The sequence below is a fragment of the Gastrolobium bilobum genome, unplaced genomic scaffold (genome assembly GCF_033153095.1).
Source record: "Gastrolobium bilobum isolate Gb01-03AN ecotype WA unplaced genomic scaffold, APGP_CSIRO_Gbil_v1 utg36412, whole genome shotgun sequence".
In the NCBI taxonomy this organism is placed as follows: Eukaryota; Viridiplantae; Streptophyta; class Magnoliopsida; order Fabales; family Fabaceae; genus Gastrolobium; species Gastrolobium bilobum.
Genome location: NW_026895256.1, coordinates 11,319 through 25,178, shown reverse-complemented (window position 1 = coordinate 25,178; position 13,860 = coordinate 11,319). Strand labels below are relative to the sequence as shown.

The window sequence follows — 13,860 nt, the reverse complement described above, 5'->3', positions numbered from 1 at the left end:
TAAGAAATATTATTCCTGTATATGAAACTAATATATTTTAAGGGAGAGAAAAATTTGTTACTATTGTATGTGTAGAAACCAAAAATACATAAAAGAAATTTTAAACTGGATTATTGGTGTTGGACTGAAAACAAGGAATATATTATGATACCATATACATCAAGTTTAGGGATTGCTTTTGATTGTACGTAACGAAAAAGAGCATTTTATTGGGTTTCATTTTGGATTGTTTCTCTAGGTGTGCCTAGGGACTGAGCATCTTTGGATTTTCTTTGGAGCTAAATAGGTAACTTGTGTTACAAGCGAGCAAATAGATAAAGCTTCAAAATGTAAGCTCTATGTTTAAGGAGTTTTTTCATGCTTGAGTGCTCCACCATGGTTAGTGACTATGATTGGATTGTATTGATGCTTGGTATAGATTAAGAACTCACACCGTTAATTAAGGAATTTTAATTAATTAATTATGCAAAATTAGAAAATGATTCCATAATTGACCCTGATAATTATTATGAGGCTCTAATAATTTTATGATAAGTGGTTAAGAATGCTGATAGTCGCTTTTCGGAAGAAAAGTGCAGATACCAGTTCTGCTAGTCGGTATAAATGCGTATCGAAAAAGTATCCCGAAAAACTAAAGTAAGTGCATGTTAATTACTAGAATGTTATGAAGGACTTGTAAAACGAGTTTCAAGTCCAAATAATGAGTACTGATGCCAGAAACTGATAGTGGCTAAGAAAAGCGCGTACCGGAAAGGTGCTCAGAAAAATATTATAAAAATATGATAATTCTTGTAAAATTGAGTAGGTTAAGAATCCAAAGTTTGGGATTAAAATGCTAAGCGTAGCAATTAAAGCTAATACTGCGTGTTTTATGCTTATGTGGCTATATATACTCTAATCATTGGGCACAAAACCCTAGATCAGATTTCCTACGTGCCTCTATTTTTGCTGAACAGCTCCAGCCACCTTTTGCCACTCTTTTCTCCATTGTTGTGAGCCAAGGAGCCTCCTTTCTCCTTGGTTTCTTCTCCAAATACTTTGGGCTTGTGAGAGCTTGCTTGGTGAGGGAGTGTGAGGGCTTTCCCTAAGTTCCAGCCTTTGTGAGTGAGGTGTTGAGGTTCTGAGTTTGTGGTTTGGGTGGTGAAGGTCTTGTTCTTGACTTGGGGCTCCAAAGTGTCAACCTTTGTGAAGAAAGGACCCTTCTTGGTGTGCATTTTCGTGCACAGTGTTGAGGCAGACTTGGGAGTTGTTGTGTGCTCCATAGAGCACCTCCATCCTCTGTTTTGGCTTATGGTATGATCACCACCTTTGAACTTGAGTTTTTATGCTTAAAAATGGAAGCTTGATGTATGTAAAGGCTAAAAGATGATAACTTAATGTTGGGTAATGTCAAACACACCTAGAAATGCATGTTTAAGTGTTTAAAATCGGTAAAAACCCAACCTTGGAAGGATATCTTCACGAAATGCAGTTTCTGCATTCTGTCGTGAAATATCCGGATATCTGCCCGAGAAATATCCGGATATGGGAATCTGGATATCCGGATATTGTATATCTGGATATGGTCAGTGAGATATCCGGATATTGCATATCCGAATATGTACCCGAGGAATATCCGAATATTCTGGGATTTCGAAGAACTGTAGCTGTGATGTGTGTACAGTAGGCTATTGGGGGTTTGTGGACCCTAGATTGATGAAGTTGAACTTCTGTAAATAATGAACTAAGTCAGAATCATGTGATTAAGAGCTTGTGGCTTTGTTGGAAGCCTTAAGACGTAAATCGTTAAAGGAGAACGTAGTCTTTATGTTAATGCTTTTGAGTTATGTATGTTGATACACTTGCTGGTCCTAAATCAGATTGTGATCTGCTGTGTGTTGGACTTGAGCTGTGAGGACTCTTGGCATTGGATAGTGAGCTTGCAAGGTAAGCTTTCATGTCCTCGGTTTAGCCATGTTGTGGTTCCACCATGTCCCATGGGGATATGGTTATATGCATGTTGTGTTACATGCTTTTGATGTTTTGGAAATGCTGTTGAGCTGTTATATATTAGTGCCTTGTTGATATGCATGGAGGTGTTCCACCTATACGGTAAGCCTGAGTATGTAGAACATACAATATGGTGAGGCTGTGGGTGCGATGCAAGCGGTGTTCCTTGTATTACATGTAGGTATAGACGTATTCCTACATTTCTCTGGCCAGTAGAATAGTGTTAACACACATGCCATAGATATCTGTTGCACTGCATAGTTTTGAGAACTTATATTGATAAAATGCTTTTAGAACTTATATTGCACATGTAAGTGAGCTTGGGGTGGAAGATCCTTGAGGACCCCTTGTCTTACTGAGATTTCTGGTTTAGAGATCTCACCCCACGTTTGGGGAATGCTTATTTCAGGTTCAGATAATGTTGAGACCTCAGGCGGCAGGAGGCCGGAGCTGAGTTAGATATTGATGATATTATATGCTGACTTGTTGGATGCTGGTTATGCATGCTGCTTATATGCTTTTAGCTTCAGTTTATGATTTGGATTATCATGTTGAGACGCTGTTGATTTGGTGAGCATGGGGATTGTCCATGACACATAGTCTTGTTTATGTCTTGTTTTAGTTGGAGTTGTAATAATGTATCAGGATGTTGTCCGGACTACTAGATGTAGATCCGTGACTTAGATACTCACTTATATTTATATATTGAGGTATTTCAGTTAGTTGTCTTGCAATTTACATACAGGCATTAGTTTTTAAGAAATTGATTAAGTAATCAAGATGGTAATTGATAATGACGTCATAATTGAAAAGAAAAAGAATATTCCGCATTTTTTAATTAAGCACCGCTTAATACGATGTAATGTTAATATTTCGGGTATACACGGGGTGTTACACATTCATATAGAGCTATTTGATAATATGATATGATTGGTTCTGATGTGATTTTTGTATTAATCTCTGGCCATTGATTGTATTGTATACTGATGTCTGCTTGGGGTCTTCCCTCAGGACTGACGGTGTACACCTCTGATATGTTCTGGTTCCGCTTGGGGTCCTCCCTTGGGAACACGTACCTTGATTTTCGCTTGGGATCCTCCCTTGGGAATGACTGTGTACGTCTCTGACAAGATATGTATATATGCTTTGTTTAGTTATGATATCTGTTATATGATGTTTTGTATACACTGTATCTGACTTTCATGCAGGAGTGGGCCCAAGGGTATGGAGAATTCTCTATAAACCTAGAGCTTACTGAGATTTGTTATCTCACCCCTTTTTGGGGACATCATTTCAGGTGCACAGGTTGCCGCTGAGCCTTCACGGGGCAGGGATACGACCCGTGGTTAGAGTGTATCGCGAACTGAATTTTTTGGTAGCAGTCTGCTACCATTATTTTGGAGGATTGTGATTTGCATTAGTATTTCATTTATTTTGGTGGATCATGATGTCTGATCTGTTACTTTGTATATGGCTTGTATATGTTTTGTACATATTTTCCGCTTTAATACATGTACATCTGGGTATTCAGGCATGTTATATTATGATGCAGTATTCAGTTATATGCTTACATGTTGGAATTGCATGTTGTTAGACATAGTGGCACAGAGCCAAGTTATGCATGCGCCCATGAATGTGTACATGGTCTTATATGGTATATGGTTGTGCTGAGATCACATATTGTATAAATTGTTTATTAGGAAAACCTTGAGTGTGGGATTTGCAAATCCCCATTTGTCTGATTTACAAACGGTACTCTGTCAATTTTTGTCTCCGTCCAATAAGAATTAAACTAGTAGAAGTATGCAATGTGATATATCATGTGATAAAGGATTAAAGAAAAAGAAGAAGTTAATTTGTATTTTTGTAAGTTAAATCTTTCGTTGTTTCTATTTGTATCATATGTATATTAATTGAACCGACTTGAGACAGGGATGTTACATGCAGAAACTAGGTTTAAATATACCTTATCCCTTCAACTCATGAGATTTTATTCAGAAATGGTTTGGTTGGGGTATTTACTATGATAGGCTCTTGCCTAGAACAAATAAATGGGTTTATTTGGGTACTATGCAACCACAAAATGGAATCTACTATAATGAACCCCTAAAATAAGAAGGAGCCGGTGATTAGATACTTTATTAGTTAGTGCAAGTTATTCATAATCTTTTGAATAACTAGTGCAATTTAATGGTTCTCACTCTTGTGATGGGTGCATTTCTTTATACAAGCCATGATATGCTGGTTTCCTTTATTGGAGGTGGGATTGATGAATTATATAAGTCACTTGGCTTATTGGCAAATTTGAAGGTGTTAGAAATAGGGCCATTCCCTTTTATTCAGGTTATTTTACTAGGACATATATTTTCTATATTTAAATTTCATATGACTTTTTTTGAAACTTATTTCAAATATCTTGGGTGTTTACTATAGGTTATGAAAATATTGATAAAATAAGTAATTTGTCATCATTAATGTAAAATTCATAATCTATGAGACTCTCTGATTGATAAAGAAAAGCACACATTAATGTTCCTATATCTAAGTCATATGTGTAGTTCGAACTACTATTTCTATCCTCAATGAATACATGATCACATCCATGCTATGTTGTAGAATGCTGCAAAATTCTAAAAATTAATGTGCCTAGATACAGCTTATGCTACACTTGGGAGATCAATGATGCTTCTATTGTCTTATCACTTTAACAAACTAAGGTGATTTCTATGTAAACTAGGATTCAAGTTTCGGAAGGTGCTGCCTCAATATTTTGCTCAGCAGGTGGTGGGGTGCTAGATGACTCAGTACCTTCTTGACTTGTAGTAGCAGGCAGACTATATTTCCTAAGCACCCTTTCTTTGTTTTTGTTCCACCATTCTTCTGCCTGATGCTCATGGAACCTTCGCTTACTGCATAAAAAATTTATAAAAAAAATTGAGAGAGATATAGAGATATCAATATTCTAGAATGAACCAAAAAAGCAATACCTTGAGCGACATGGAAAACCTTTCTGATAATCAAATAAGAACCCATAGACACAAACTAATATCACATGAGAATTCCAAAAATATTATTTTGTTGGGGCAGACTATTCTTACACGGGTACAAGAATAAGAAGTTTTACGCCAAATCTTAGTTATCGATTGTGTTGCTTCTAATAGCTCAAATATCTAATAAATCAGAGTTCTTAGATATAAATAGGATCAACGACCAAAATTGAGAATGTAACTTACATGAATGACCCTACTTTGTGATATTAAAATTAAAGAATTTGTCAATTCAAATTTCTGCAACTTCTTTATTTGCTAATGGAAATCATATTATTAATGATCTTCATGCAAATCTAAGACCTAGGAATTCAAACAATGTAATTATTATTTTATTTTTTGGGTACAAATGTAATTATAATTTTAGTCACATATATACCTGCATAATTAGATATACATATCCTCACATAGAGATGAAAAAAATGAAAATACTACCAATTTAATGAAGCTGAGTAGTATTATAGTAACTATTTCAATCATAATCACAAAGCATACTAACATAGAAATTGAAAATGTAGAATTTGTTGGACCAACAAGTAAATGTAATACCTGAATCTAACTCGTTTGAAAACTTTGATACCACCATGCTTTACTATTAGAGTAACATAAACACCAGGTTCAAATTGTTCAATGACTTGTGTTTCTCCTTCTCTCCCTGATCTTGAAGAGTCCAGTGATTTTGGGTGATTTTCAGAGCTTTGTGGAGGCACTGTTGCTTCGGTACTGGATAAAGATGAACTATTACTTTCTTGAAGGACATTTCCTCCGTCTTGAGATTGGTTATCTCCTTCAGCTTCATTATCTTCTTCTATTCTGTGTTCTTGCAGTTTGGAAGAGTCACTATTTGAGGCTGGTGTATTCGGTTCATTTTGTTGCTCGGACTCCAAGTTTGATGGTACAGAAGATGTTTCAGATTCTGAATTTTCTTTTAGAAAATCTTCAGCTCGAGTTAGCATGGTTCTCAAATTTTCACTTTCCAAATCTTCTGGTGGTAACTTCTCAGTCATTTCCTTCAACTGGATAAAACCAAAGACAAGTTACCTAGTTAGCATTATATACTATAAATTTTTTGATTTATTGCCAAAGATTTCTTAACATGTCTCCACTTGCATGATATTTTATTCCAGTTTCCCTTTATTAATTTATCGTTGTTCAATAATTGGAGCAATGAAATCAAATTTAAACAAGTTCAGATATAGCCTTGGAATTATGGGTGTAAATAGAACGAGGCTGGTTTAGACTTTGACTTAAATAAGTTAAGCTTGTGTAAAATATTTTATGTCTGCTCTGATCTGTTAGCATTGTGTAGGTCCAAATTATAAGTCTGTATGACCTATATTAATAAACAAAAGCCTTGACCAAGGTCTGTTAATCTGTTTAAGCCTATTAGTCATTCAATAATTAAAAAAATAATTAAAATAATATTTCTTTTTTATTCAAAATTATTAAAATAATAATTTATTTATTTTATTTAAAATAAATAATATGATATAGGCTGTAGGTTTATAGGCACTAGGCCTGGCAAAAATGAGCGGGTTGGCTCGTAACCCGGCTAAAATGAGCCGGGTTGGGTTAGGAAAAATGAGTTAGTAACTCGAGTCAGCCTGACTCGTTTCAGCTCGAAAAAAACTGAGCCAACCCACGAGTCAAACGGGTTGGCTTGTGAGTTATGGTAGACCCAAACGAAAATACCCTGCAGCTACCAATAAGTCCAAAACCGTGCATTAATGACCTTTTTTATAGTATGTGTGACAGTGTGAATGTGGTGCCAACTGCCAATAAGTCGAAGTTCAAATGCAAAATTTTCTATGGTTTATCTGTATAATGTCTTTGTATTGAATGAATTAATAATTTAGGAAAAAAAAATTTAGAAGTTATAGCATCAATGAAATTTTATTTTATTTTCTATTTTTTTGAGCCAACCCTAATCCGACTCGAGTCGGGTTGGGTTGAGTTTTCTGACTCGTTTATTTTTCGAGTCAACCCTAACCCAGCTCGTTTTTTTCGGGTCAAACACGAGTTGGGTCGGGTTGACCCGTTTTGCCAACCCTAATAGGCACGTCATGTAAAAGAAAGTAATTAGGCTTTTTTTGAAGCATGAGATTTAATTATATGTAATAAGACGAGTAATAGGTATCTATTAGGCCCGCAGACCCATTTATACCTCTGCTTGAACATATATATAAAGAAGATACCTGATCTACTGTGGACTCAATAAATTCTTTAACTGCTCTATGCTTGGAGGATTCCTCTCCAGCCAACGAGGTAGCTTCCTGAACATTTTTCTGAAGCTTCTTAATTTCCATGTCACTTTTCTGCTTCAAACTTCGAAACTATATAAAAAGAATATTCACAAACTAATTAATGGTGACATATGAGGTTTCTCAGAGAATAATATACAAAAGCAAAATGGTGGAAACTTTACTTGGTTCTGCAATTTTGAGACTTCTTGATTCAAAATCTCATTTGTCTTCCTCAAACTATCAATAAGACTTCTAGAAAATCCAGGAGTGCCAGAACGCGGTGGGCTCGGCCTTCTTACATATGGAGATGCTGGTCTTGAGTTCAGAGGTGGAGTTGGTGGGGGACTTGGAGGTATGGCAGGCTTCAAAGCATATTGAATGGAACTTGCTGAACTTGAAAATGCAATATCTTTCAATTGTAAATGTGTTGGAACTTGAGAAGGTGCGAACCCGGAAGAATAAAAGTTTCCAGGCTTATTAGCCCTTATTTCAAGGTATTTTATTGGTTCTATGGTAGGAGGCAAGAGAATCCTTGAAGACCTTATTTCTCCCAGGCCAAATCTTTCTCTGCCATCTAAGGAACCACGAGGTGGGGTAGTAACTTTTCTATTCAAATTAGGAGTAATACCTGCCTCAACAGCTTTAAGCTTAGCATAACAAGAATCACACACACGATGAGGTTTTCCTGGTGTTGGAGCCAATGCTGCTTTCAATGCCTTTTTTGAACTACAAGCATGGCAATGCACTAATCCACAATTATAACAGTTATGCCTTTTTCTAGTAAAACCAAATGGTTGTCTACAACCTGTGCAAGCAGATTGGTCAACTCCAGATACCCATTTATGGATGCATATGCAAGATGTAAAGTTTGAGCCACAAGAGATATTTTTTACATGCCTATCTTTCAAGGCTTCCACCACTGTTGGAAATTTTCTATCCTCTATGTCTCCTTGTCCTAATCTTCCATTGGCACCTTTCCCCCAAGTATATAGTTCACTTCTTGATGTCAAGACTGCAACATGATGAGCTCCACATGATATTTCCTCAACAAATTCACCAACCAACTTGTCTTGTACTAGGCCAGGTATTTTTCCATCAGAGGAAGGATTTCCTAGTTGACCATTTTCAGTGCCTCCCATAGTGAAGAGATGACCAGAAGTAGTAAGGGCCACAGTCATAGTGTGTCCACATGCTATCTGGTGGAAGTTATATTCAATGAGTGCAGAGACACAGGTGGGTTGAAGGTATGTTTCCTTGTTTCCATGTCCTAAACGATATTTGTCACCATCTCCCCAAGTGAATAGCTTCCTGGATGAAACATGTGAACCGGACTGAAACATAACCTCTACAATAGCTGCAGTATGCCATACTCCACATGCAACCTTAATAGTCTTCAATCCACTTAATAATTGTACCTCCTTTGGATATGATACACTCTCTCTATTTCCATGACCCAAGACACCAAATGTTCCATCACCAAAGGTAAAAAGTTTTCCATTAGAAGTTGCCAATGCTGAATGCCATGTGCCACATGCAACAGATATAACTTGAAGTCCTTCCAGAGGGCCACTAATCCTCCTTGGTATCCAATGGCTAACTTCAGTGCCATGGCCAAGAAGTCCAACATTATATGTGCCATCACCCCATGAGAAAAGATCATCTGATGTAGATACAGCACATGTATGATTCTCTCCACATGCAACAAAATCCACATTAGTAACTGCTAGAAACTCAACTATTTGGGGGTGACCAACATCTTTATCAATTCCATGACCAAGTCTTCCCCCAGATTCTTCTCCCCAAGTAAAAACCTCTCCTTGCCTAGTAACTAGTGCGATGTGGCGCACACCAGATGCAATCTGTTGAACATCAAGAACAATACTTGACTCTAAGGGCTTAGGAATCAACACGTCTGTTGTGGAACTGACCTGAGTGCCAAATCCATCAGTTGAACCACTGTCTGCAAAAACCTCACCCCATATATAAACATCACCTAGTGACTCTATATCATCTGTTCCTGATCCTCCACTTGAACAGCTAGGTGTACTCGACACACTAACACGAAAACCATCTCCAACACTTGTCCTTGGCTGCATATTTGCACGCTCTAACCCAACATGTGGGTTTGCTGACTCACGAGAAGCTGAATCAGTAGAGAACCTACCACGAGCAATGCTTGAAGTAAACTCTAGTGCTGCACCAAAAGGACGACCATTTGGAATAAAATCAGCACCATCCTGAAACTGAAATTTGAGAAGTACCTGATTAACATGCTCACAAAATATAGACTTTTAATGAATGATCACTACATGACACAACAAATATATGTGGTTCACTTTCCCAGGATTCACATAAACAGCAACCTCTTAGAAGACTTGCATTTCATTAGATTGACTTGTGAAGGTGCATAATCTCAAAGAACTGTGATACGATTCCACCCTAATGACAATTTAGAGAAAGCAATATGGCTGACTCAGCAAGGCAGTTATGACCGCTTGCAATTGGTTCTAATAGAATGGCGTGGGAAGTGAGGTTGACGTGGTTAAATAGTAAGGAAGGAGAAGAGTGAGGGCCATCTGAAAAATAGTCTTGGGAGTGGAATCTCCGAGAGTGAGGCCTCTCCAATTGTCTCACACTATCATTTTCCTTTTCTGCTTTGTTTTTCATTGCCCAGTCACTTGTTAATTTTCCTTTCCGCTGTAATTGTGTCACTGTTTCACTATCATCTGGATTGTAATTGTAAAGAACCTTGGGATACACCACCCCAAAAGCTAGCTCAAAGGGTGGGAGTGCCCAAGGCCATTATATATCTCAACACGCCCCCCCTCACATAAAAACCCATTGGGCTTGAAGAGTGGACAATGCAACAGGCCCAGCCTACCTGTGCTAAGAAATTCCACAAGAGAAAGTGGGGGGCGGTGAGACTCTGATATCATGTAAAGAACCTTGGGATACACCACCCTAAAAGCTAGCTCAAAGGGTGGGAGTCCCCACGCCACTATATATCTCAACAGTAATGTTTCTTGAAACTCCATGAAAATATAGAAAATTCCTGTTCTCTGTTGTTGGTTCAGTGTTTGGATTGTAATATATTTGATAGAGACTTCCAACACATTTAAATGAAAAGTAAAATAGACTATACTACACATTTCACATTATTTGCAGAGTTCAATGAAATCATATACATGAAAGCCTACATTTAAATGTGACAAGTAAAAAAAGAAATGGAAAGAAAATAAAACCAACATTTAAGTTAGTACATTTATTACTGGAAGTGGCAGAAAGTAGTGAAATCAAAGCCAACATTAAACTTTTCCCATAGCTTAAGACTCTAGTAAGCTAGTCTTTGATTGCAAAACTTTTGAAAATTAATCCATGAAAATTTTGAAAGAACAAGCAGAGAATACATGACATTACGTAAACAGTGAGTAATTGAGGACAAAATGATCATTGAATGGATTCCAATTAAAACTCACATCAGGTAATTCACTTCTAGTACGCCTATTATTAAGCTTTCCAGTTGAAATTAATGTCTTAAGGCCTGCAAACCATACCTCTGCCTCAGCTTTGTCCTTGCATATCTATAAATCAAAAAAAAGAATCAATATATTCAAATTTTTCACCAAATTAAGAAATTTAAGTTTACTGTCAAAGTGTTTTCTAACCAGATCAAGTGTACGCTCCCCGTTATTATAAAGAAGTGAAAATGAAAGATAATCCTTTTCAGGTTGCAAATATCTTCTAAAGACGGCCTGCAAAGAAATGGTCATAAAAAACAAGGGATATATTTAAGATATTATTAACATGGCCATAAATATCAGCTAGAATCCAAAGACCAAGTATTTTAACTTACAGTTCTTTGTCCAGGGATAATACGTGAAACTGAAGATAATTTCAGATTCCTTTCCTTTTTACGAGAAATCCAAATCAGTGTTGTTTCATCCTGTTAATGCCACTAAATATGAAATTATTTAGATATATCAAATTCATCATACACATGCCTACTCTAGAGATTGAAATAGTGCATGTCTAATGCTGGAACATAAATTGAATTCATCAGTAAAATCTCACCAGGGAGAGTCTGAATGGGCAAACTTTTGGCTTTGCTTTCCGGCTGTACTTTATTAACTGAGTTCCTTTCTTTAAAGCAATGAGTGCCTTCAAAATGAGTTGAAACAGACAATAAATCCTAGTTGGTGAAGCACCTAAGCAGCATAATCCTTAAATATAATATCAACAGATCATGTTTTTCAATAATGACAATGTTTTTCTTGCCATTTTTCCCAATAAAATGATTTTGATTATTCACCAATAAAACCATCAAGAAAGGCACAATACTATCCCTCTTAGAACATCAGCTAGCTATTGATTATGTCATCTTAATATGATCCAAGTTTCATATCTTATTACTTTCTTCTTCTTTCTACACTCTCAATTATGCAACTATTCAACTAAGAGTTTTTCTCCTCCTCATGAATATGATTTGTAATGGCTCAAAACAAGATATTTTTCTCTTTCCATTTCTTTCCCACCTTTCTCCTCCTTATCAAACAAATTGCAATTGGGAAGACCTTATCTTTAGCCCAACAGCTTTTAGAAAAAGGAAAACACAATTCTATATAAGGGAAACCACCAATAGCTATAATTAAATTCCAATGTATATGATAACATTTTGAATGCGAGTAATGTACCAATACAATGGCCCTAAAATTTTGGTTTTTCTAAACAAACACAAAAATGAATGAACTAAATAAACCATGTCTTAATTTACATGATCATTATTCACAGAAACATTTCAGAGAACAAGTTAAGGGAAATGAAGAGGAAACTAACTTGCTCAATATCACGCTCAAGACTCCCATTACTAGCAGGATCTGCCATTCCATCTGAAAAAAATTGTAAGGAAACCGCCAAAGACAAAGCTCAAGCGACATCAACTGCATCAAAATCTCCATAGATGGATAAGGTTTCTACTTCGGCCTCTCATCAAAATGTCCAACAATCCTGAAGGAAAATTGAAAATGCAGAGAAAAAAGAAAAACAAAAAGTGGGCAATGAATTCCAAAGCTTGAAAGCTCAGAGAAGAACTGTCACTAGCCCTTTGCATCAAAATTGGTCAAAAGGGGTTGTGAAATTAGCATCAAGTGTCTTAGTTTTCTGGGAAAAATTGGATTTTGGCCAAAGGAACTATGGAAGAGAGAGAAGGGAGAGAGAGTGGAGGCGAAATGAGTGGGAAGTAAGTGGTCAGTTTTTGAGAAAGAATACAAAACGAGTTCAGAGGCGGAGGGTACTTACATTACATTGTTTCCATCTCAACCAACTAACAAAACGTCTTTTGCCACACGTCTTCATAGATCTCCCTTAAAAACACGTATCATGTCACTAACTTATTATATATATATATATATATATATATATATATATATATATATATATATACGGGGAGAGAGATGATTTGACTCCAGACTAAGATTTATAAGTCTTACTCCTCATCTCAGCCCTTGATTTCCGTTTATCCAATGGTTATAGTTCAGTAAGTCATATTAATTAAGGGTTTGATTTTTCTGATGTTACTTTAGATAATTCATCAAAACGACGTCGTTTTGAGACGGAAATCATGGTATTTTTGTAATTTTAATTTATTTCAGGGTTATAATAGTCTTTATCACTCTAATTTTTTAATTTTTCAACTCCAAAACGACGTCGTTTCGATGAACATTAGATAAAGTTATCTAAAGTAACATCGCAAACTTTTTCCCCATTAATTAATTAATTATTAATTACATTACAAATGACAACTGTTGATTTCCGTCCATCAACGGTTAAGATGAGGAATAAGATTTAAAAGTCTTACTCTGGATTCAAAAGAACCCTCCCCTATATATATATATATATATATATATATATATGGGAAAAACATTTCTGCAGTCATTTTAGATAAGGTTGTCTACAGCTACCCCATTTCAACTAAGTATGACCGGTCATACATTTAAATTGCATTTTCTCTCTCCGCCACGTCAGCCGACAGTGTCTGAGGAAAGAGAAAAAAAGAGCAGCTTTATTGTTATAACTAAGTATGACCGGTCATACTTAGGGGGTGTATTGGATTGGGATTTTAAAGGATTGTAATGGATTGTTTTTTGGACAAAAAAAATCCGTTCGTATTCGATTAGGATTTTAATGGACTGAAAAAAGTCACGTGGTATTCGATTAAGATTTTAAAGGATTATTTTAAAATCCGTCCAAATCCGTTGGTATTCAATCAGGATTTTAAACAATGGAATCACAATCTCGTGGTATTCAAAAATCCGACGATTTTAATAGATTTTCTATTGGTGTGGATTTCGTAAGACTTTTTACTGAAAAATATAAATAGGATGTCTCTCTCACAATCTCACCCCAACCCTTAGGATGTCTTGAGATTCTTCTGTTGCAGTGTTTTCTTCTTCCTTTGGCAGGTTGACTGCTCGAAATTGGGTTCTGCCATGGGAGCTTCGTCAAAACTAAAAAAAGAGAGCATATTTTTGAGTAATTTTCATCACAAAACAACCTAAAAAAACAAACCAACAAGATTTTAATAT

General features: G+C 36.2%; 1 protein-coding gene across 4 annotated transcripts; it reads right to left on the bottom strand.

The window, feature by feature from the left end:
- Positions 1-4,680: 4,680 nt before the first annotated feature.
- LOC133302049 (PH, RCC1 and FYVE domains-containing protein 1-like) lies at positions 4,681-12,386 on the bottom strand. 4 transcript variants are annotated; one of them, XM_061501781.1, is made up of 11 exons: positions 12,113-12,386; positions 11,351-11,437; positions 11,133-11,222; positions 10,945-11,031; positions 10,752-10,860; positions 9,992-10,005; positions 7,462-9,522; positions 7,232-7,369; positions 5,878-6,052; positions 5,586-5,799; positions 4,681-4,898 (listed from the first exon to the last, which is right to left on the bottom strand). In XM_061501781.1, exons 1-11 carry the CDS (start codon positions 12,158-12,160, stop codon positions 4,730-4,732), a joined length of 3,192 nt encoding a protein of 1,063 aa, XP_061357765.1. In that variant the 5' UTR covers positions 12,161-12,386; the 3' UTR covers positions 4,681-4,729. The 4 variants fall into 4 exon arrangements, with proteins under 4 accessions (XP_061357765.1, XP_061357769.1, XP_061357772.1 ...); XM_061501785.1 differs by having other exon boundaries at positions 7,232-7,354; XM_061501788.1 differs by lacking the exon at positions 9,992-10,005 and adding an exon at positions 10,465-10,472 and having other exon boundaries at positions 5,586-6,052; positions 7,462-9,516; positions 12,113-12,163.
- Positions 12,387-13,860: the final 1,474 nt, after the last annotated feature.